The following is a 25,994-nucleotide window of genomic DNA, read 5'->3' on the forward strand; positions in this document are numbered from 1 at the left end:
TGAAATTATAGCTGAACCACTGACTCACATTTTTAACCTTACTCTAATTTCAAATGAAATCCCTTTGGATTGGAAATCTGCCCTTGTAATCCCCCTATTAAAAGGAGGTGACCCTAGTAATCTAAATAATTACAGACCGATCTCTAAACTCTCTGTTCTGGCAAAAGTGCTTGAATCCCTTATCAGTGAACAGATAAAATACTTTTTGGACACCAATTTTATTCTGTCACCATTTCAGTCAGGTTTTCGTAGAAATCACAGTACTGTTACTGCTGCTATGAAGTTTATAAATGATGTAACTGAAGCTCTTGACAAGAAGCAGTGCTGTCTATCCCTCTTTATTGACTTTTCAAAGGCATTTGATACTGTTGATCATGTCATTTTAATCAAACGTCTTTCAGCTATTGGTTTTTCTCAGCAAGCAGTTGGATGGTTTGCAAATTACCTCACAAGTAGAACTCAGGCTGTTCGGATAAAAGGTTCCTCCTCGGACGTACTGCAAGTGAAAAAGGGTGTCCCTCAAGGTTCTGTGTTGGGCCCCTTATTATTCACTATTTACATAAATAATCTTGGACAGAATATTCCGAACTCAACTTTCCATTTCTATGCTGATGATACTGTCATATACTGCACAGCACCCACTCTTGCTGAGGCTTTTAAATATCTACAACATGCATTTGACAGAGTACAAGAACAACTTTGCCATCTTCAACTGCTTTTAAATGCAGAGAAAACAAAGTGTATGCTCTTTACCACATCAAAAACTGTAAGATCATCACTGTGTGACAACATTTTAACAAGAAATGGGCAACAAATTATGTAAGTATCTGCTTTTAAATATTTAGGATTTTTAATTGATGACCACTTGAGTTTTAAGGAGCACATTCAGTATGTTGTTAAAAAAAAACTGAAACTTTTACTGGGATTTTATTATAGAAACAAGTCTCGCTTTTCTTTTACTGTGAAACAGAAATTGGTGGAAACAACCTTTTGACCTGTTATTGACTATGGAGATGTGTTGTACATGAATGCTACTGCTGCTTGTCTCCACAAACTGGATAGTGTGTACCACGGAGGACTGACATTCATCACCAACTTACTCACCATTGTGTGTTATACTCAATGGTTAACTGGACATCTTTATGTGCTCGGCGCCTCAATCATTGGTATGTTTTCATCTACAAAACCATTCTGGGTATCACTCCATCTTATCTGTCTTGTCTTTTAACAAAGAAACAAGGAAGTCACAATCTTCGTTCAATGAATGTTCTGCAATTTGTCGTCCCCAAAGTAAGAACTGAACTGGGCAAGAAAGCATTTAGGTTTTCAGCACCGAAGGCTTGGAATAACCTACAATCGAATATTAAACTTCAAACCCTAGTTACGTTGAATGAGTTTAAAGCTTCTGTGAAAGGATTGCAGTCTACCTTGTCTGTGTGCACATGTGTCATGTGAGCAAGTTTTAATGTTGTAAATGTGATGTTTTATGTATTTGTTTACTGTTTTTAATGTAACCTTGCTGCTGCCCTCTTGGCCAGGTCTCCCTTGGAAAAGAGATCTTTGATCTCAATGGGATTTTACCTGGTTAAATAAAGGCTAATAATAATAATAATGCATGTTGACCACTGCAAATGTCTGTAGTTTCCAGTGATTTAGAACTTAATTGCATCATCCTGACAGATGTTTCTAATAGTTTAGAGCAAAAAAGTCGGTCTGGGTAATATTTATTTTTATATGTATTTGATGCAACTGTAATGTGAACCGATTCACAGTATTCATGTGAACATTGGTGGTTCAGTGGCAGTGGTACAATTTACGTTTTGTGGGGTCAAAAAGGACTTGTAGTGTGTTTTGTCAATATGGCAGCAGGGGGCGTTGTTGGCAAAGAAATAATAAAAGAGTTTCAGGTCAGTTTGGAATATAAAGAGGTCTTGTACAACAAAGTTTTCTGATGCGTCATATCATCTGTAACATTTTGCCACTTTTATTTTCAAGGCACAAGTTTCTGGCACAGAGTACACACAAGTTGAGTAGTTCCATATATAATAGTTGAGAGGAGATTGTAATCATGCAGTCTTAATGTTGTCATGGGGGTTATAGATGATGGCACAGTTAATACTTGCTACTGGACCACCAGTTATGTCAGTTGAGAGGTGGCCACCAGACGATTATGGGTGTTTTGAATACAAATGTAGAATACTTAAAAGGACCAGCAATGTCTGTATCAGTACATAGTTATGCATTGTCATGGTAAAAAAATACACAATTTATGACAAGGTCATTAAAAATAACAATCTATACACGACCGAAGCCTGATATTGGTGAACATTTCACAAAACTTCGTATCCAGCTGTAACCTGGCAAATGTTTCCTGTCTCATCCTTGCAGTCCCAGAGCCTTAATGAGGTCCCGCAGCGGCTCCGTGTCCTCCGCATCCAGGAGAGCGTGCTGCCGGCAGAAGAGAGCCAGGTGTGTGAAAAGTGTGTTGAGGTGTGGGTGGAGGCCCAGTGCCAGCGTCTGTCGGTAGTGCGACCAGTAAATGTGGGCCAGCGTCCTGAACAGCAGCAAAAACACCTTCTGGACCATAAAGATGAAGCCTGTGGGGAACACTGAGCCTGGAGGTAGAGGTGAGCGCTTTAGTCCTAATCAGTCATGTGCAACACAGCCAAACATTTGGGACTTTTACCTGCTTTTGTAGGGAACACATCTTCATCAGTTAGTAGGTCCTGAATGTAGGACATGGCGTAGTCAAAGTAAAGTGGAGCGGAGCACTTCAGCTTCCTGCCGTGGTCGTCAGTCCAAACATAAACTCTAAAACAAAGTCGTTGGTATAGTCAATCAGTGCGGAATTTAACTTTAGAGGTTCGACAATAGTAACTGGATTAAGGCTGCTACAATTATTCATTTATTCTAGAGATGTCCGATAATGGCTTTTTTGCCGATATTGTCCAATTCTTAATTACCGATTCCGATATCAACCGATACCGATATATACAGTGGTGGAATTAACACATTATTATGCCTAATGTTGTTGTGATGCCCCGCTGGATGCATTAAACAATGTAACAAGGTCTTCCAAAATAAATCAATTCAAGTTATGTAAAAAAAATGCCAACATGGCACTGCCATATTTATTATTGAAGTCACAAAGTGCATTCTTTTTTTTAACATGCCTCAAAACAGCAGCTTGGAATGTGGGACATGCTCTCCCTGAGAGAGCATGAGGAGGTTGAGGGGGACGGGGTTGGGGGGGGGGGGGGTGTAGCGGGGGTGTATATTGTAGCGTCCCGGAAGACTTAGTGCTACAAGGGGTTCTGGGTATTTGTTCTGTTGTGTTACGGTGCGGATGTTCTCCCGAAATATGTTTGTCATTCTTGTTTGGTGTGGGTTCACAATGTGGCGCATATTTGTAACAGTGTTGAAGTTGTTTATACGGCCACCCTCAGCGTGACCTGTATGGCTGTTGACCAAGTATGCCTTGCATTCACTTGTGTGTGTCAAAAGCCGTAGATATTATGTGATATTATACCCAATCATGGCACCCACCTGTTCCCAATTAGCCTGCACACCTGTGGGATGTTCCAAATAAGTGTTTGATGAGCATTCCTCAACTTTATCAGTATTTATTGCCACCTTTCCCAACTTCTTTGTCACGTGTTGCTGGCATCAAATTCTAAAGTTAATGATTATTTGCAAAAAAAAAAAAAAAGTTTATCAGTTTGAACATCAAATATGTTGTCTTTGTAGCATATTCAACTGAATATGGGTTGAAAAGGATTTGCCAATCATTGCATTCCGTTTATATTTACATCTAACACAATTTCCCAACTCATATGGAAACGGGGTTAGTACAAATACTGTCAAGTTAAAATCCTCATGCTCACATGTCTCAGAAACAGACATTTTGCAGATACTAGTATTGGTGAGAGGGCAGCACGGTAGAGCTGTTGTTAGCGTTCGTGCCTCACAGTGAGAAGGTCCTGGGTTTGATTCCCGGACAAGGGGTCTTTGTGTGTAGAGTTTGCATGTTCTCCCCCGTGACTGTGTGGATTCTCTCTGAGTACTTTGGCTTCCTCCAACCTCCAAGGACATGCATTTGGGGATAGGCTGATTGGCAACACTAAAATTGGCCTTAAAGTTAAAGTACCAATGATTGTCAAACACACACTAAGTTGGTGAAATTTGTTCTCTGCATTTGACCCATCCCCTTGTTCACCCCCTGGGAGGTGAGGGGAGCAGTGGGCAGCAGCGGTGTCCGCGCCCGGGAATCATTTTTGGTGATTTAACCGCCAATTCCAACCCTTGATGCTGAGTGCCAAGCAGGGAGGTAATGGCTCCCATTTTTATAGTCTTTGGTATGACTTGGCCGGGGTTTGAACTCACAACCTACCAGAGGTGGGTAGTAACGCGCTACATTTACTCCGTTACATCTACTTGAGTAACTTTTGGGATAAATTGTACTTCTAAGAGTAGTTTTAATGCAACATACTTTTACTTTTACTTAAGTATATTTATAGAGAAGAAACGCTACTTTTACTCCGCTACTTTTATCTACATTCAGCTCGCTACTCGCTACTAATTTTTATCAATCTGTTAATGCACGCTTTGTTTGTTTTGGTCTGTCAGACAGACCTTCAAAGTGCCTGCCTTACTGGTGATGTTTCACTCCGTTCCACCAATCAGATGCAGTCACTGGTGACGTTGGACCAATCAAACAGAGCCAGGCGGTCACATGACCTGACTTAAACAAGTTGAAAAACTTATTGGGGTGTTACCATTTAGTGGTCAATTGTACGGAATATATACTGTACTGTGCAATCTACTAATAAAAGTTCCAATCAATCAATCAAAAGTGTGAAGGAAAAAAGACCATTTTTTATTTCAACCGTACATCCCGTCAAAAGCCTAAAGACTGACTGCACAGTTCCTGTCTTCACAATAAAAGTGCCGCTCCATCGCGCCTGCGCTTTCAAAATAAGAGTCTCCGAAAGCCAGCGCAAACAAGCTAGCAAGCTACGGAGTTTGCCGCCAATGTATTTCTTGTAAAGTGTATAAAAACGAATATGGAAGCTGGACAAATAAGATGCCAAAAACCCACCACTTTCATGTGGTATTAGACAGAAAGGAGTAACTTTTTTTCTCCTCCATTTGAAAATGTGGATGTTATCATCACTACTGTCTGATTCCAATCAATGCAAGTCATCAGAATCAGGTAATACACCAACTTATATTCTTGTCTTCATGAAAGAAAGGAATCTATATGTGTTAAACATGCATGTATATTCATTAAAACAGCTTTAACATGTAAACAAAAGCGGCAAAATAAATAAATATAAATTATATACTGTATATATCAATGTATGTATATATATATATATATATATATATATATATATATATATATATATATATATATGTGTGCGTGTATATATATATATATATATATATATATATATATATATATATATATATATATATATATATATATATATATATATATATATATATATATGTGTGTGTGTGTGTGTATGTTACTCATCAGTTACTCAGTACTTGAGTAGTTTTTTCACAACATACTTTTTACTTTTACTCAAGTAAATATTTGGGTGACTACTCCTTACTTTTACTTGAGTAATAAATCTCTAAAGTAACAGTACTCTTACTTGAGTACAATTTCTGGCTACTCTACCCACCTCTGACTATAGCTGCCGGTATTTTACTGTAAATTGTATAGTTTTTTTTGTAAACAGGTTAACAATATATCAGTTTTTTTCATAGTAATTTACCAAAAGCAAAAACAGTTATCAACTGTAAAATTTACAGATTCCGTAAGGTCCTATACTTAATGACTGAATTTTTTACGGTGCATTCCACAGTTGCCTGTATTTTACTGTAGATTGTGCAGATATTAGTTTTTACAGTGTGTACCTATTCTTATAAAAGAAAAATAATTACCCCTTAGCTTCACTGGGTTTTACTTTTGTTTTACTTTGCAGCAGTTCGGCACATAAAATATGACCTTTAAAGGATCACTTCCCAAATAATGACAAGATAAATAACCATATCTTATGATTGGTTCATTTCAGAGTGTTGCGCTCCATTAACTTACGTGTCGCCTGGTCCACAGGCGGTCGGGCAGGTGCTGGGCGTGCAGAACTCGGACAGCGCGCTGGAGAACAGGTTTATGTGTTTGAAAAATGCCACAGCTGCGGGGAAACCGTGAAAGGGGGGAAATGAAGCCCTGATCATCTTTAAAGTGGTTGAAAGTGAAGAGCTATGTACTCACTGTTGCTGGCCAGCCACTCGGCCTTGTCCATGCCAGGCGGCAGCGCCGTGAGGGCGCACATGTCCAAGTGAGTGATGTGCTGGCACACGTACTCCTGCTGGAGGTAGGGACGCTCTTCCAGGTTATTGTTGTTAATCCCTCTTTGGAGGACAGTGCAGAGGTAATGAAGTGAAAATGACAGTGTGAAACAATCAATAGGTCAGTGCTGCTGCAGCTTCTAGATAAGACATTTCACACTCTGTGGCTAAACACGCTCACACTGTGGCAGCTGTAAAGCAGTGTGATGAGTAATTACTATCAAATAAGCTGACAATGCTACAGATGTGAAAAGTAAACAGCTTAGATGACCACTGTGTTGGATAATGTACATCCCTGCTGGAGCTTTAGTAACAGAAATCAAATCAAATCAACTTTATTTATAAAGCACATTTAAAATTTACCACAGGGGTAGCCAAAGTGCTGTACAATGAACAGGTTAAAAGATAAAACGAGTACCGAGCAAACACAACACAACACAAACAGAACACGATAAAAAATAAATAATTAAAATAGAATAAATAAAACATAAAAACAGGTTCACAGCAGGTGTATTATGGGGCGCCATTGCAGGATGGATATCACTCAGTGTTAAAAGCCATGGAATAAAAGTATGTTTTTAAGAGAGATTTAAAAACAGGAAGAGAGGAGGCTTGTCTAACACTCAGGGGTAGGTCGTTCCAGAGCTTGGGAGCAGCAACGGCGAAAGCTCTGTCACCTCTAAGCTTCAGCCTTGTGTCAGGGACCGTCAACAGCAGCTGATCGGCTGATCTTAAGGATCGGGTGGGGCAGTAAGGCTGAAGGAGGTCGGAGAGATAGGTTGGCGCGAGGTTGTTTAGACATTTAAAAACAAATAAAAGGAGTTTAAAATTGATTCGATAACGCACAGGGAGCCAGTGAAGGGACGCTAAAATAGGGGTGATGTGCTCACCTCTGTGGGTCTGTGTTAGCAGACGAGCAGCAGAGTTCTGCACGAGCTGCAGGCGGGCGAGGGAGGCCTGGCTAATGCCAACATACAGGGCATTACAGTAGTCAAGACGAGTCGAGATAAAGGCGTGGATTAATTTCTCAAGATCATGTCTTGATAGAAGCGGTTTCACTTTCGCTATTTGGCGTAATTGATAAAAGCTTTTTTGAACGACGCTGCTGATTTGTTTTTCGAATTTAAAATCTGAGTCAAACTTTACCCCCAGGTTTGTGACAGAGTCGCTGAGATACGGGGTCAGAGTGCCGAGGTCAACGTTGGGGGAGGGAGAGCGACTTGGACCGAACAACATAACTTCTGTTTTATCTTCATTTAGGCTCAGGAAGTTAGCTGAAAGCCAGACTTTGATGTCGTGCAGGCAGTCAATAAGACGTTGAACCGTGTTATTTTGTGCCATGGGAAAATAAATCTGGCAATAATCGGCGTAAAAATGAAATGCAATACTGTACTTCCTAAAAATAGAACCAAGGGGGAGAAGGTAAAGCGCAAATAAATTGGGGCAAAGATTGAGCCCTGGGGGACCCCATGTGGTAAAGGTGGCTGTGGACGACATAAAACTGTCTACTTTTACACAAAAACTCCTGTCGGTTAGGTACGACCGGAACCAGTTGAGGGCGGCGCCCTTAATGCCCACACAGTTCTCAAGACGAGTGATTAAGGTGGCGTGGTCGACGGTGTGGAACGCAGCAGACAGATCTAAAAGCACCAGGACAACATATTTACCAGAATCAGTGGACAGGAGGATATCGTTAAAAACTTTTAGAAGCGCTGACTCTGTGCTGTGGAGGGCTTTAAAACCGGACTGGAACAGCTCAGTGATACCATTATCCTCTAAGAAGGGCAACAACTGACTGTAGACAACCTTCTCTAATATTTTGGAAATGTATGGAAGATTAGAGATAGGTCTGAGGTTAGAGAGGAGAGAGGGGTCGAGGCTGGGTTTTTTAAGTAGAGGTGGTACCACTGCATGTTTAAACTCTACTGGAACTATTCCAGAAGAGAGGCTACTATTGATAATGTTAAGGACACTTGATCCAATAGTAGCAAGTACCTCCTTAAACAGGCGAGGTGGGAGGGCATCTGCAGGAGAACCAGAGGGCTTCATATGACTAACTGTGTCCCTTAAAAAAGAAAAGGACACCGGCTCAAACTGATGGAAAACAGAAGAGAAATGCAGAGGAACAGAAGGGTCATATGAAGGCTGAGATAGACTGGCTCTAGTTGACACAATTTTGTCAGTGAAAAAATGGAGACAATTTTCACAGAATTCAAAAGAAGCATCAAAACCAACAGATTTGGGAGCATCAATGACAGTGTTAATAGTTTTAAACAGAACTCTGGGGTTGTTACAGTTAGAAGATATCATCTGAGATAGATATATATTCATTTCTGCTTTTACAGTCATCTGAAAGGAAAACAGGCTTTCTTTAAAAATGGCAAAGGACACATGCAGCCTGTCTTTTTTCCATTTTCTCTCTGCTCTTCTACATACGCGCCTGGCAGCCCGAGTGACGTCATTCAACCAGGGCTGAGGCGTGGCTTTAGAGCGGCGGCATTTGAAAGGCGCGATCGTGTCTAGTAGACAGTATTCATCTTCTCGGTAATTCACTTTTGTGGTCAAGGTTTCAAGCCATTGTTGGGTTGCGAGCACCCCCGAGAGGGCCGCCCAAAAATATGTTTTTCTCAGCTGTGGGCCACACGGGCTGCAGCGGTACCTAGTTGTAATACACTTTTCCACCACTTGTGGCAGTAATGACAATATCAAACAAATCTGGAGCTGAAGTCTCTTAAAGGGGAACTACACTTGTATTGTAATTTTGCCTATCGTTCACAATCATTATGAGACACATGACGATGGGTTTGTTTTTGTTTTTTGCGGGCATGTCACATGACTCAGTTTCACCAATCCAACGCAAAGCACTATTGACGTTTCATTACATTTCACCAATCAAACACACCTCACCTCAGAACACCTCCAGGCAGCTACAACCCTAGCCTAAAACATCCTCCCCCCACCACATCCCACCTCCCCGGATTGTAAATAATCAAATGTATATTCTTGTTCTTATGCTTTCTGAGCTCACTGTGGTCACCTCTCGCTGTACATATCCTACCAAGTGAGACCTACACGGTTACAATGTCCATTTCTCTGATGATATAATTGTTGATGACTCAATCAATCAATCAATCAATGTTTATTTATATAGCCCTAAATCACAAGTGTCTCAAAGGGCTGCACAAGCCACAACGACATCCTCGGTACAAAGCCCACATAAGGGCAAGGAAAAACTCACCCCAGTGGGACGTCGATGTGAATGACTATGAGAAACCTTGGAGAGGACCGCATATGTGGGTAACCCCCCCCCCCCCCCCCCCCCCTAGGGGAGACCGAAAGCAATGGATGTCGAGTGGGTCTGACATAATATTGTGAGAGTCCAGTCCATAGTGGATCCAACATAATAGTAAGAGTCCAGTCCATAGTGGGGCCAGCAGGACACCATCCCGAGCGGAGACGGGTCAGCAGCGCAGAGATGTTCCCAGCCGATGCACAGGCGAGCGGTCCACCCCGGGTCCCGACTCTGGACAGCCAGCACTTCATCCATGGCCACCGGACCTGTGCCCCCCCCCCCACCCCTCCACAAGGAAGAGGGGAGCAGAGGAGAAAAGAAAAGAAACGGCAGATCAACTGGTCTAACAGGGGGCTATTTAAAGGCTAGAGTTTACAAATGAGTTTTAAGATGGGACTTAAATGCTTCTACTGAGGTAGCATCTCTAATTGTTACCGGGAGGGCATTCCATAGTACTGGAGCCCCAATAGAAAACGCTCTATAGCCCGCAGACTTTTTTTGGGCTCTGGGAATCACTAATAAGCCGGAGTTCTTTGAACGCAGATTTCTTGCCGGGACATATGGTACAATGCAATCGACAAGATAGGACGGAGCTAGACCGTGTAGTATTTTATACGTAAGTAGTAAAACCTTAAAGTCACATCTTAAGTGCACAGGAAGCCAGTGCAGGTGAGCCAGTATAGGCGTAATATGATCAAACTTTCTTGTTCTTGTCAAAAGTCTAGCAGCCGCATTTTGTACCAATTGTAGTCTTTTAATGCTAGACATAGGGAGACCCGAAAATAATACGTTACAGTAGTCGAGACGAGACGTAACGAACGCATGAATAATGATCTCAGCGTTGCTAGTGGATAAAATAGAATGAATTTTAGCGATATTACGGAGATGAAAGAAGGCCGTTTTAGTAACACTCTTAATGTGTGATTCAAACGAGAGAGTTGGGTGGAAGATAATACCCAGATTCTTTACTGATTGTGTAATTGTTTGGTTGTCAAATGTTAAGGTGGTATTATTAAATAAATGTCGGTGTTTGACTGAAGTATGTTGATAGCAACCCAACCTCCCCCCGTCCCAACCCCCTCCACATCCCACCCCCCGGATTGTAAATAATGTAAATAATTAAATGTATATACAGAGTAAAACAACTTGCACTGAGCCTGGTCTATAAAATCCGCTACACCTCCCTGATACCGAAGTACATGTCAAACTACTTCCTTAACGTAAATGACCGCCATAACCACAACACCAGGGGGAGCTCCACAAACCACGTTAAACCCAGATTCCGATCTAACAAAGGTCTTAACTCATTCTCCTTCTATGCCACATCAATGTGGAATGCACTCCCAACAGGTGTAAAAGTAAGTGCATCTCTATCCTCCTTCAAAACCTCACTAAAATAACACCTCCAGGCAACTACAACAACAGAGTAACATCCTCCCCCCACCACATCCCACCTCCCCGGATTGTAAATAATCAAATGTATATACTTGTTCTTATGCTTTCTGAGCTCACTATGTTCTCTGCTCGCTGTACATATCCTACCAAGTGAGACCTACACTGTTTCAATGTCCATTTCTCTGATGATACAATTGTTGATGACTGAAGTATGCTGATAGCAACCCAACCTAACCTCCCCCCTTCCCAACCCTCTCTACATCCCACCCCCCAGATTGTAAATAATGTAAATAATTCAATGTATATACTCTGATGATGAACTTGTGTGATGACTGTATTATGATGATAGTATATATTTTACCATGAATTGATTAACGTGGACCCCGACCGACTTAAACAAGTTGAAAACCGTATAGGGGTGTTACCATTTAGTGGTCAATTGTACGGAATATGTACTGTACTGTCATACTTGCCAACCTTGAGACCTCCGATTTCGGGAGGTGGGGGCGGGGGCGTGGTCGGGGGTGGGGCGGGGGGCGTGGTTGGGGGCGTGGTTAAGATATATATATATATATATATATAAGAAATACTTGACTTTCAGTGAATTCTAGCTATATATATATATATATATATATATATATATATCCATCCATCCATCCATCCATTTTCTACCGCTTATTCCCTTTTGGGGTCACGGGGGGCGCTGGAGCCTATCTCAGCTACAATCGGGCGGAAGGCGGGGTACACCCTGGACAAGTCGCCACCTCATCGCAGGGCCAACACAGATAGACAGACAACATTCACACTCACATTCACACACTAGGGCCAATTTAGTGTTGCCAATCAACCTATCCCCAGGTGCATGTCTTTGGAGGTGGGAGGAAGCCGGAGTACCCGGAGGGAACCCACGCAGTCACGGGGAGAACATGCAAACTCCACACAGAAAGATCCGGAGCCTGGGATTGAACCCCAGACTACTCAGCAACTTCGTATTGTGAGGCAGACGCACTAACCCCTCTGCCACCGTGCTGCCCATATATATATATATATACAGGTAAAAGCCAGTAAATTAGAATATTTTGAAAAACTTGATTTATTTCAGTAATTGCATTCAAAAGGTGTAACTTGTACATTATATTTATTCATTGCACACAGACTGATGCATTCAAATGTTTATTTCATTTAATTTTGATGATTTGAAGTGGCAACAAATGAAAATCCAAAATTCCGTGTGTCACAAAATTAGAATATTACTTAAGGCTAATACAAAAAAGGGATTTTTAGAAATGTTGGCCAACTGAAAAGTATGAAAATGAAAAATATGAGCATGTACAATACTCAATACTTGGTTGGAGCTCCTTTTGCCTCAATTACTGCGTTAATGCGGCGTGGCATGGAGTCGATGAGTTTCTGGCACTGCTCAGGTGTTATGAGAGCCCAGGTTGCTCTGATAGTGGCCTTCAACTCTTCTGCGTTTTTGGGTCTGGCATTCTGCATCTTCCTTTTCACAATACCCCACAGATTTTCTATGGGGCTAAGGTCAGGGGAGTTGGCGGGCCAATTTAGAACAGAAATACCATGGTCCGTAAACCAGGCACGGGTAGATTTTGCGCTGTGTGCAGGCGCCAAGTCCTGTTGGAACTTGAAATCTCCATCTCCATAGAGCAGGTCAGCAGCAGGAAGCATGAAGTGCTCTAAAACTTGCTGGTAGACGGCTGCGTTGACCCTGGATCTCAGGAAACAGAGTGGACCGACACCAGCTGGACTGCTGCTGAGTGGTCCAAAGTCATGTTTTCTGACGAAAGCAAATTTTGCATTTCCTTTGGAAATCGAGGTCCCAGAGTCTGGAGGAAGACAGGAGAGGCACAGGATCCACGTTGCCTGAAGTCTAGTGTAAAGTTTCCACCATCAGTGATGGTTTGGGGTGCCATGTCATCTGCTGGTGTCGGTCCACTCTGTTTCCTGAGATCCAGGGTCAACGCAGCCGTCTACCAGCAAGTTTTAGAGCACTTCATGCTTCCTGCTGCTGACCTGCTCTATGGAGATGGAGATTTCAAGTTCCAACAGGACTTGGCGCCTGCACACAGCGCAAAATCTACCCGTGCCTGGTTTATGGACCATGGTATTTCTGTTCTAAATTGGCCCGCCAACTCCCCTGACCTTAGCCCCATAGAAAATCTGTGGGGTATTGTGAAAAGGAAGATGCAGAATGCCAGACCCAAAAACGCAGAAGAGTTGAAGGCCACTATCAGAGCAACCTGGGCTCTCATAACACCTGAGCAGTGCCAGAAACTCATCGACTCCATGCCACGCCGCATTAACGCAGTAATTGAGGCAAAAGGAGCTCCAACCAAGTATTGAGTATTGTACATGCTCATATTTTTCATTTTCATACTTTTCAGTTGGCCAACATTTCTAAAAATCCCTTTTTTGTATTAGCCTTAAGTAATATTCTAATTTTGTGACACACGGAATTTTGGATTTTCATTTGTTGCCACTTCAAATCATCAAAATTAAATGAAATAAACATTTGAATGCATCAGTCTGTGTGCAATGAATAAATATAATGTACAAGTTACACCTTTTGAATGCAATTACTGAAATAAATCAAGTTTTTCAAAATATTCTAATTTACTGGCTTTTACCTGTATATATAAATAAAATAAATACTTGAATTTCAGTGTTCATTTACAAACTACAACTCACAAACACTTTAGAGTTAGGCTCCACCATCAGAATGTGTACTTAAACTTATAAAGATCACATGGATATTATTCAGTGAGTTGATTCACCAAAACTAACCTGTTATACAGGAGGAAAAAGCACACAGGACGTTTCAATTGTTCACAGACTGGTCGCGCTCATCAGAATGACAAGACACTTCCGGTCTGCAGGTGATAGCATTCAATTGGGAAAAAACGCCCTACTGCCCCCTACTGACCAATATGAATACTGATAAATGTGTAATGACAGCTCCAAAAACGAATTCAAACCACAAAATAAAATAAATAAATCAACACAAAAATGTGACACATTATGGGTGGGTCACATATGCATGTACAGTAGATGGCAGTATTGTCCTGTTTAAAAGTGTCACAACATTGCTGTTTACGGCAGACGAACTGCTTTACGGTAGACACTGTTGTTGTGTGTTGTCAACACGTCACTCAGGTCCGCCTGAATTTCGGGAGTTTTTCGGGAGAAAATTTGTCCCGGGAGGTTTTCGGGAGAGGCGCTGAATTTCGGGAGTCTCCCGGAAAATCCGGGAGTGTTGGCAAGTATGCGTACTGTGAAATCTACTAATAAAAGTTTCAATAAAAAAAAAATAAAAAAAATGACCACACACTGTAAAAAGTGACATGACGTGGAATGTGGCAGCACACGCACGCCTCCTTAATGTTTACCTTCAAAAGTAGGAAAAAGGAACAGCTTTGCCATCTGTGTCGGTAAACATGTTTACATTTCAGCTGACAAAATGTTACTCCAATGAGAAAGAAAACATGTTGCAGTCAGTTGTAGATGTTTTTTTTAATGTTTTAACTGCACAGATGCTAACATAACGCCATGAGCGACTGTAAAATGTGCATATTTTACAGTACAAGCATCTTTTTGTCCCTCACAAACACACACACTAACTATAGTTACAGTACAAATACCATTCACAAAAACAGCTCATTTACTCACCTATTACTCAGTACTTGAGTAGTTTTGAACAAAATACCTCCTCTTATTCAAGTATTAATTTTAGATGACTGCTTTTTAGTTTTACTTGAGTCACATAACTCTAAAGGTACTCTCACTTGAGTACAATTTTTGCCGACTCTGTCATGGTATACTCAGCTGACTCCATGACTGCAGGGGTAAATGGTTGTCTGCCAAAGAGGTGCTCTCTAGTTTTACTAGTTGCTGCAAATGTGCAGAGGAATCAGGCAGCTGCCGCACTGTTGGTACACAGCAGCTGAGTTCATTCAGTCTGACCTTGCATGCATAACCTGCAGTGATAAGGCCCACACTGTCCACTTTGTGGGGTTTTACTCCCACAGAGAGCGGGTCTAAGGGTCAAAGTCAAGTATGTGTCGTTTTTTTTTTTTTAATTGTTATTTATATTTATTACGTAGTTTTTGAGCTGGAGGCTGGTGTTGCCCTCAGGGCCTGTTTGCCCCACAGTAGTCAGTGTCCCAAGGTTGCTGGAACAGGGCTGTGTGTCTGGGTCCATGTCTATGTGTCCTGTTTGGTGGGGGCATGGTGGGTCGAGTCCTCACACATCCCCACAGTCTGTCGTAGTGCCTGGGTGTGCCATGTGGCAGTGCTGCGCAGATATACAGTATATATATATATATATATATATATATGTATATATATATATTTATATGTATATATATATATATATATATATATATATATATATATATATATATATATATATATATATATATATAATGTTGTTAATCGCTCTTTGGAGGACAGTGCAGAAGTAATGAAGTGAACAAATTAATATATATATTATATACACACACACATATAGGTTTCTATATATATATATATATATATATATATATATATATATATATCTATATATATATATATATATATATATATATATATACATATATATATATATATATATATATATATACACACACACAGTGTTTCCCACACATTCATTTATTTGTGGCGGCCTGCCACGCCACGAAAGAATTACGTCCGCCACAAATGGATTTTTCGGCTTTTGACTCGCTCGACCGCTCATAAAAGCAATGGGACTCTGTCTGTGAATGTACCTTGTAGTTACAACTCCGGTGCAGTAGGTGGCAGTAGCCTACTATGCATTGTAACTCCGCCAATAGCACTTAATTCACCTGGTGGGCCAGAAGAAGAAGAAGAAGACGACGAAGGATCAAAATACGAGGGTAATATAGGTTATAGGTAGATAGGTTATAGCTGCATCGCCCGCGGCTCGTCATATATTTAACGTTAATCCGCGATTTCACCGAGCGTTTCACTGACGGTGAGCAGCCTGACGCTGCTTCATTAACACCGCCGCTGTTTGACTCGGGGGCCGGGCAGACGCACGTAGTAACAGTCACGTGTTTTCATACCGACGAGCTAACGTGTCCAGGTTATAACCCTGTTGTCAATAAACACACGTGGACTGAAGCTAAATTGTCCACTGTCCACTGCAGCATGTGAATGCAATGAAAATAATACAATCTGAGCCAACAAGCTGTTAAAATGTTGTCCAGGTTAATGTTTTGGCCATTAAAGGCCCTTCATTTCAAGATTTCAACTGTGATCGGGCTTTAAACAGGTGGCTGACCTGTTCAGATGAGTGTAACTGCTACTGGTCAAATAATGTGAAATAGCATTTCATTTTCCATGTATGCAATGCCATTTAAATGTAATTATAGATCATAATAATAATAATAAATACTGTGTAGTGTTGTAAATAGTCAACGGGAAGGATTTTAGTAAGATATAAGCCATGAGCACTACACAGCCAGAAAAAAACCTAGGCATGACAAGTAAAAATATTGGGGCAAGTAGATTTGAGAAGTCGGGTAAGTAGAAAAAAACCTTAACGTTGAACCCTGCATGTGTTGAGCTGCTGCCGCTTAAGGTTAAAACGGCACTGTACATAGAGCGCTTCTGCTCGTTAGTAATAAATTCTAATGTTGGATGTTCACTCCTTCACACAGATGAGTATAGAAAAATATTTTCAACGGCCGAAAAGGGCTCGACTTGGAGAGGAGGTAGGCCTACAGTCCGGACCACAGGTGCGACCTGTTCAGCAGCAGCAGGAGGAGGAGGAGGAGGAGGTTGACTGACTGTGGCAGGACACCTCTGCCTCTGTTTCACTTCATGTTGCTGGTAAATAATATGGTTGTAGTAGTAGGCTAAAGATAAATTATTTAGTATTCACTAATTAAAGGGGCAGAGCTTTAACAGACATTTTAGCTTTTATATTTTATAAGATATATTTTTTGTAAGAACCACAATTAATAAATATATTTCAGTGAATAACTAATTGTTCAAATCTGTATATAAATATGTACATAAAGTGTTGTAATTATATTCCAACTCCGCGTTCTTCTTGGTCATCGCCGCTGCCGCCGCCACCCCCCGCCCCTCGACCACACCACCACAAATAGATGCCTGTCCTGTGGGAAACACTGCACACACACATATATACAGTCCAACGTTCCCTCTAAGGTGCGCGCCTGCGCAATTGCGCACTGCTCAAGCGTCCTCTGCGCACAGCAAATATATGCCGCGCACCAAATCAAATCCCATCTGAATTCTAAACAAAATAAACACATTTATTCTGTGTAATTTTGCAATGCAACTCTGAGTGACAGTGACAACAAGCGGCACTAACGGTGTTCGTCAACACCGTTCAATTGACAGGAATTGACGGGGCAGGAATTATATCGATCACTTTATTGAGCAAAACTGTTTATATTGGGCCATAACCACACCAAAAACATGAGTAAAAAACTTCTATCTGGAAAAACTAGTCATTTTCTGCCGTACAAAAAGTAACTTGTCATCTGTCACCAACACGCATAGCACTAAGCCACTGGTGCGTTTATGGCCACACAAAAAGTCGGACAACTCAAACATCACACAAAGTTACACCATGACTCCTCAGTCATAGTGTATACTTGTATACTTTTGACCCAGCACATTTGCTCACATTTTCAGTAGAGCCATAATAAATTCATAAAAGAAGCAAACTTCATGAATGTTTTTTGTGACCAACAAGTATGTGCTCCAATCACTCTATCACAAAAAAATAAGAGTTGTAGAAATGATTGGAAACTCAAGACAGCCATGACATGATTTTCAAGGTAAAAAATGATTTTCAAGGTAAAAAAAAATTTTCAAGGTAAAATTATTTTTTTCAAGGTTAAAAATGATTTTCAAGGTAAACAAATGATTTTCAAGGTAAAAAAAACTTTTCAAGGTAAATTTTTTTTTTCAAGGTAAATTTTTTTTTTCAAGGTAAAATTTTTTTTTCAAAAAATGATTTTCAAGGTAAAAAATGATTTTCAAATGTTTTTAATTTTTAAAAAATGTTTTTAAATGTTTTTATTTATTATAATTTTTATTTATTTATTTATTTTTTTTAAATTTATTTTAATTTTTTTTTAATTTTGATTTTTTTTTAAAAAAAATTAAAAAAATTGAAAAAATTTTTAATTTTTTAAAAAAAAAATTAAATTTTTTTAAATTTTTATTATTTTTTTTTAAATTTTTTAAATTTTTTAAAACAATTTAAAACAATTTTACATTTTTTACATTTTTTTAAACAATTAGGTAATTAGGGTTAGGGTTAAGATTAGGGTTAGGGTTAGGGTTAGGGTTAAGATTAGGGTTAGGGTTAGGGTTAGTGTTAGGGTTACGATTAGGGTTAGGGTTAGAGTTAGGGTAAAAAAAAAATTTAAAAGTTAAAAAAAAGTTAAAAAAAGTTTTAAAAAAGTTAAAAAAAAATTTAAAATATTTAAAAAAAAATTTAAATATTTAAAAAAATTTTTAAAAAAATATATATATATTTTTTAAATCAAAAGATTTAAAAAAATATTAAAAAATTTAAAAACATTTAACATTTTTTTAAATTTTTTAAAAACATTCAAAAAAAATTAAAAAAAATTTAAAAATTAAAAAAAATAAAAAAATAAAAAAAATAAAAAATAAAAATAAAAAAAATTAAAAGAAATTAAAAGAAATTAAAAGAAATTAAAAGAAATTAAAAGAAATTAAAAAAAAAAATTAAAAAAAAATGTTTTAAGTTAAAACATGATTATCAAGGTAAAAACTGATTTTCAAGGTTAAAAAATTTTTTCAAGGTAACATTTTTTTTCAAGGTTAAAAATGATTTTCAAGGTAAAAAAATGATTTTCAAATGTTTTTAATTTTTTTAAAACAATTTAAAACAATTTAAAAAAATTTTTTTTTTTTTTAAACAATTAGGGTTAGGGTTAAGATTAGGGTTAGGGTTAGTGTAGGGTTAAGATTAGGGTTAGGGTTAGGGTTAGAGTTAGGGTAAAAAAAAATTTAAAAAGTTAAAAAAAAGTTTTAAAAAAGTTTTAAAAAAGTTAAAAAAAAGTTAAAAAAAAGTTAAAAAAAAGTTAAAAAAAATTTAAAAAAGTTAAAAAAATTTAAAAAAAAATTTAAAATATTTTTAAAAATTTTTTAAATTTAAAATTTTAACAAAAAAAATCAAAAAATTTAAAGAAAAATTAAAATTTAAAAAAACATTTAAAATTTAAAAAAAAATTACATTTTTTTACAAAAATAAAAAAAAAATAAAAAAAACTTAAAACATTTTTAAAAATTAAAAAAAAATGTTTTAAGTTAAAACATGATTATCAAGGTAAAAAAATATTTCAAGGTAAAAAAAAATTTTCAAGGTTAAAAATGATTTTCAAGGTAAAAAAATGATTTTCAAATGTTTTTAATTTTTTAAAAATGTTTTTAAATGTTTTTATTTATTTTTATTTTTTATTTTATTTATTTTATTTTTTTATTTTTTTTAAACATTTTTTAACTTTTTTTTATTTTTTTTTATTTTTTAAAACAATTTAAAACAATTTTAAATTTTTTTAATTTTGTTAAACAATTTTAACAATTAACATTTTTTTTTAGGGTTAGGGTTAATTTAAGTGATGTAAACTTTTGACCACGACTGTACATATAAGTGTATATATTATTATATACCCACAAACACACACACATATATATATATATATATATATATATATATATATATATATATATATATGTGTGTGTATACAGTATATACTGTATACACGTGTGTGTGTGTGTGTGTATGTATGTATGTATGTATGTATGTATATATATATGTATATATATATATATATATATATATATATATATATATATATATATATATATATATAGTATTTTTTTTTTTTTTTTTTTTTTTTCCAGGGGGAGGCTCCACAGTTGGAGTCCCTCTGGGGGTAGGATTAGTGGTTCCTGTGGCATGGTGCTTGGGTGTAGTGCAGCGGCCATCTTAAGTGGGGCAGTCAGGGGCGGGCTCCACCGTGCTCTCCTTGGGGTGTTGAACTTGTGGAGGCTGATGCGGCGGGGCGATTTTCCCTTTCGGCTGCGGGGAGTCTCTGGGTCCCTCGGGGCGGGGCGTCCTGTCCTCTTTCTGCCCTCGGGGAGTGTGGCCTCTCGTTGGCTTGAGAGCTGGTTGTCTCTTGTTTCTCTTGTGCCTTTTCTTCCGCGGGCCTGCCCAGCGGCCGGGAGTCTTGACGCTGGCCGGTTTGCCTGCGTGGGGCCAGTGGTTCCTTGTTTTTTGGGCGCCACACCTTCTGTTTTTGTTGGGGTTTTCTGGGTGGCTGGGGCCATGCTTTGGTTACCGTACAGACAAATATAATGTACATACACACACATTCACTTTAACTGTACGAACATACACTCATGCATACAATCACGCTTAAGTAAACATCCATTTACCATAATAATGTCAAATGTTGATATAGCCCGCTCCTTTCTTTTGTAGTCCAATTATTCCTTAAATGTATGTATTGCATTTGAAAGGATTGTAATGTTGATAATAGAGGTAAATTATGTTATTCATTATTAATATTGGTATTTCTATTGATATTATTGTTTCAATTGTAGTGCAATCACTACTTTGTTATTACTATCTATTTCTCTAACTTGCTTTTCTTTATAATTTCAGGTGTTGTATTTGTCTATATCAGGCCTGGGCAATTATTTTGGCTCGGGGGCCACATTTAGAGAAAAAAATGTGTCTGGGGGCCGGTATATCTATTTTTAGGAACACTAATACAAAACCTCACAATAATGTCTGATTGAATGCGAAAAACGTTATGACAGACCGCCTTAAAAAACGTAATGGAATTTTACATTTTTCTATGAACGATAAAACAGTGAACATTGACAAAATATGAATGTCACACCCTTTCGATCGACATATTTTACAATCAAGTGAAACGCAAACAAAAATGCAACAAACAGTGAAATATGAACGTGGAGGGTACAAAATAAACCCACCTACAATCTGATACATCTGATATTTGCTGAATTCCTCCAGGGATCAATAAAGTACTTTCTATTCTATTCTATTCTATATATCACTAAGCTTTAGAACTTTGTTGTGAAAATCTCCTTCCGCGTCTGTGGAAACGCTTCCCGCCCACACTGCACACTTCCCGTCCGAGCTGCTGTGACGTACAAACCCCGTTTCCATATGAGTTGGGAAATTGTGTTAGATGTAAACATAAACGGAAATCCTTTTCAACCCATATTCAGTTGAATATGCTACAAAGACAACATATTTGATGTTCAAACTCATAAACTTTATTTTTTTTTGCAAATAATAATTAACTTAGAATTTCATGGCTGCAACACGTGACAAAGTAGTTGGGAAAGGGCATGTTCACCACTGTGTTACATGGCCTTTCCTTTTAACAACACTCAGTAAACGTTTGGGAACTGAGGAGACACATTTTTGAAGCTTCTCAGGTGGAATTCTTTCCCATTCTTGCTTGATGTACAGCTTAAGTTGTTCAACAGTCCGAGGGTCTCCATTGTGCTATTTTAGGCTTCATAATGCGCCACACATTTTCAATGGGAGACAGGTCTGGACTACAGGCAGGCCAGTCTAGTACCCGCACTCTTTTACTATGAAGCCACGTTGATGTAACACGTGGCTTGGCATTGTCTTGCTGAAATAAGCAGGGGCGCCCATGGTAACGTTGCTTGGGTGGCAACATATGTTGCTCCAAAACCTGTATGTACCTTTCAGCATTAATGGCGCCTTCACAGATGTGTAAGGTACCCATGTCTTGGGCACTAATACACCCCCATACCATCACACATGCTGGCTTTTCAACTTTGCGCCTATAACAATCAGGATGGTTCTTTTTCTCTTCGGTCCGTAGGACACGACGTCCACAGTTTTCAAAAACAATTTGAAATGTGGACTCGTCAGACCACAGAACACTTTCCCACTTTGTATCAGTCCATCTTAGATGAGCTCAGGCCCAGCGAAGCTGACAGCGTTTCTGGGTGTTGTTGATAAACGGTTTTTGCCTTGCATAGGAGAGTTTTAACTTGCACTTACAGATGTAGCGACCAATTGTAGTTACTGACAGTGGGTTTCTGAAGTGTTCCTGAGCCCATGTGGTGATATCCTTTACACACTGATGTGGCTTGTTGATGCAGTACAGCCTGAGGGATGGAAGGTCACGGGCTTAGCTGCTTACGTGCAGTGATTTCTCCAGATTCTCTGAACCCTTTGATGATATTACGGAGCGTAGATGGTGAAATCCCTAAATTCTGTGCAATAGCTGCTTGAGAAAGGTTTTTCTTAAACTGTTCAATAATTTGCTCACGCATTTGTTGACAAAGTGGTGACCCTTGCCCCATCCTTGTTTGTGAATGACTGAGCATTTCATGGAATCTCCTTTTATACCCAATCATAGCACCCACCTGTTCCCAATTAGCCTGCACACCTGTGGGATGTTCCAAATAAGTGTTTGATGAGCAGTCCTCAACTTTATCAGTATTTATTGCCACCTTTCCCAACTTCTTTGTCTCGTGTTGCTGGCATCAAATTCTAAAGTTAATGATTATTTGCAAAAAACAAAAATGTTTATGAGTTTGAACATCAAATATGTTGTCTTTGTAGCATATTCAACTGAATATGGCTTGAAAATGATTTGCAAATCATTGTATTCCGTTTATATTTACATCTAACACAATTTCCCAACTCATAAGGAAATGGGGTTTGTAAATGACCATAGTAACTAATTAGATGACCATAGTAACTAATTAGATGACCATAGTAACTAATTAGATGACCATAGTAACTAATTAGATGACCATAGTAACTAATTAGATGACCATAGTAACTGGTATATCATGCAAAAGCGCAGATTCCAACCATTGAAAGACTTAGTATAGTTGAAGACTTCCGGTCATTAGAAAAGATGAGTGCACATCATAATGGCAGCTACACTTTACATCTTAAACATCTAAAAAAATGATTTGGGAATGTCCGGCGGGCCAGATTGAAAAGCTCAACGGGCCACATGTGGCCCCCGGCCCTTAATTTGCCCAGCTCTGGTCTATATTGAATTGGCTTATGTAGTTCTGTTGTTTTTTTGTTACTGTTGTTGTCTCTTTCTGTCTTGTTCCCACATTTTCCACCTCTGTCTTCTTTTTTTTCTTCTTTCTGTCCCCGCCTGCTTCAGTCTGGCTGCGCCAAACGCTAAATATATCCAAACAAGTTAATAAAGTCAAATTCAAATAAGCAGAGGTTGGTAGAGTAGCCAGAAATTGTACTCAAGTAAGAGTACTGTTACTTTAGAGATTTATTACTCAAGTAAAAGTAAGGAGTAGTCACCCAAATATTTACTTGAGTAAAAGTAAAAAGTATGTTGTGAAAAAACTACTCAAGTACTGAGTAACTGATGAGTAACATACACACACATATCATATATATATATATATATATATATATATATATATATATATATATATATATATATATATATATATATATATATACATACATTGATATATACAGTATATAATTTATATTTATTTATTTTGCTGTTTTTGTTTACATGTTAAAGGTGTTTTAATGAATATACATGCATGTTTAACACATATAGATTCCTTTCTTTCATGAAGACAAGAATATAAGTTGGTGTATTACCTGATTCTGATGACTTGCATTGATTGTAATCAGACAGTAGTGATGATAACGTCCACGTTTTCAAATGGAGGAGAAGAAAAGTTCCTCCTTTCTGTCTAATACCACATGAAAGTGGTGGGTTTTTGGCATCTTATTTGTCCAGCTTCCATATTCGTTTTTATACACTTTACAAGAAATATATTGGCGGCAAACTCCGTAGCTTGCTAGCTTGTTTGCGCTGGCTTTCGGAGACTCTTATTTTGAAAGCGCAAGCGCGACGGAGCGGCACTTTTATTGTGAAGACAGGAACGTCCTCATGTGCGGTCAGTCTTTAGGCTTTTGACGGGATGTACGGTTGAAATAAAAAAAGTATCTTTTTTCCTTCACACTTTTGATTAATTGATTGGAACTTGTATTAGTAGATTGCACAGTACAGTACATATTCCGTACAATTGACCACTAAATGGTAACACCCCAATAAGTTTTTCAACTTGTTTAAGTCAGGTCATGTGACCACCTGGCTCTGTTTGATTGGTCCAACGTCACCAGTGACTGCATCTGATTGGTGGAACGAAGTGAACGTCACCAGTGACTGTATTTGTTGAAACACAGGCACTTTGAAGGTCTGTCTGACAGACCAAAACAAACAAAGCGTGCATTAACAGATCGATAAAAATTAGTAGCGAGTAGCGAGCGGAATGTAGATAAAAGTAGCGGAGTAAAAGTAGCGTTTCTTCTCTATAAATATACTTAAGTAAAAGTAAAAATATGTTGCATTAAAACTACTCTTAGAAGTACAATTTATCCCAAAAGTTACTCAAGTAGATGTAACGGAGTAAATGTAGCGCGTTACTACCCACCTCTGCAAATAAGGCAACAAAAGAAATATCCCACACTTCTTTTTTTGTCAAGTAAGTATGTACAACAGATATGGGCATCCACGTGAACAATGTGATTTGCCTGGGTGGCGGACAGGACAGATAAAAAAAAAAAAAAAGAGATAGCGAGGGGAAAAGAAAAGTGCTTAACCAAACCATGACAAGTTTTCTAAAGCCCCATTTTCACAAAGTAGTACAGAGTAGTTTGGCTCGCCATTGTAGTTTTGAACAGTAAACAGCCATCTGGATTTTGTTTTCAGGCGGGATAGCATTACTCATGTCCAGAGGTGGGTAGTAACGCGCTACATTTACTCCATTACATCTACTTGAGTAACTTTTGGGATAAATTGTACTTCTAAGAGTAGTTTTAATGCAACATACTTTTACTTTTACTTAAGTATATTTATAGAGAAGAAACGCTACTTTTACTCCGCTACTTTTATCTACATTCAGCTCGCTACTCACTACTAATTTTTATCGATCTGTTAATGCACGCTTTGTTTGTTTTGGTCTGTCAGACAGACCTTCAAAGTGCCTGCGTTACTGGTGACGTTTCACTCCGTTCCACCAATAAAATGCAGTCACTGGTGACGTTTGACTCCGTTCCACCAATCAGATGCAGTCACTGGTGATGTTGGACCAATCAAACAGAGCCAGAGGTCACATGACCTGACTTAAACAAGTTGAAAAACGTATTCGGGTGTTACCATTTAGTGGTCAATTGTACGGAATATGTACTGTACTGTGTAATATACTAATAAAAGTTCCAATCAATCAATTAAAAGTGTGAAGGAAAAAAGACCCTTTTTTATTTTAACCGTACATCCCGTCAAAAGCCTAAAGACTGACTGCACAGTTCCTGTCTTCACAATAAAAGTGCCGCTCCATCGCGCCTGCGCTTTCAAAATAAGAGTCTCCGAAAGCCAGTGCAAACAAGCTAGCAAGCTAGCAAGCTACGGAGTTTGCCGCCAATGTATTTCTTGTAAAGTGTATAAAAACTAATATGGAAGCTGGACAAATAAGAAGCCAAAAACCAACCACTTTCATGTGGTATTAGACAGAAAGGAGGAACTTTTTTTCTCCTCCATTTGAAAACGTGGACGTTATCATCACTACTGTCTGATTACAATCAATGCAAGTCATCAGAATCAGGTAATACACCAACTTATATTCTTGTTTTCATGAAAGAAAGGAATATATATGTGTTAAACATGCATGTATATTCATTAAAACACCTTTAACATGTAAACAAAAACGGCAAAATAAATAAATATAAATTATATACTGTATATATCAATGTATGTATACATATATATATGTGTGTGTATATATATATATATATATATATATATATATATATATATAT

General features: G+C 38.4%; 1 protein-coding gene across 2 annotated transcripts in view; it reads right to left on the reverse strand.

Annotated features, from left to right (window-relative positions):
• Positions 1-1,961: 1,961 nt before the first annotated feature.
• LOC133612771 (MOB kinase activator 2) overlaps positions 1,962-25,994 on the reverse strand; it is a 33,131-nt gene continuing 9,098 nt past the window's right edge. Inside the window, exons 1-5 of one of the 2 annotated variants that reach the window (XM_072913885.1) lie at positions 8,359-9,215; positions 6,287-6,426; positions 6,110-6,206; positions 2,687-2,811; positions 1,962-2,615 (exon numbers count right to left, since the gene is read on the reverse strand). In XM_072913885.1, coding sequence (XP_072769986.1) covers positions 2,377-2,615; positions 2,687-2,811; positions 6,110-6,206; positions 6,287-6,426; positions 8,359-8,387 — 630 coding nt within the window. In that variant the 5' untranslated portion in view covers positions 8,388-9,215 and the 3' untranslated portion in view covers positions 1,962-2,376. Of the gene's footprint in view, positions 2,616-2,686; positions 2,812-6,109; positions 6,207-6,286; positions 6,427-8,358; positions 9,216-25,994 lie in introns of those variants that run through there. The other variant, XM_061970463.2, reaches the window with a different exon arrangement.

The sequence above is a fragment of the Nerophis lumbriciformis genome, linkage group LG10 (genome assembly GCF_033978685.3).
Source record: "Nerophis lumbriciformis linkage group LG10, RoL_Nlum_v2.1, whole genome shotgun sequence".
Taxonomy (NCBI): Eukaryota; Metazoa; Chordata; class Actinopteri; order Syngnathiformes; family Syngnathidae; genus Nerophis; species Nerophis lumbriciformis.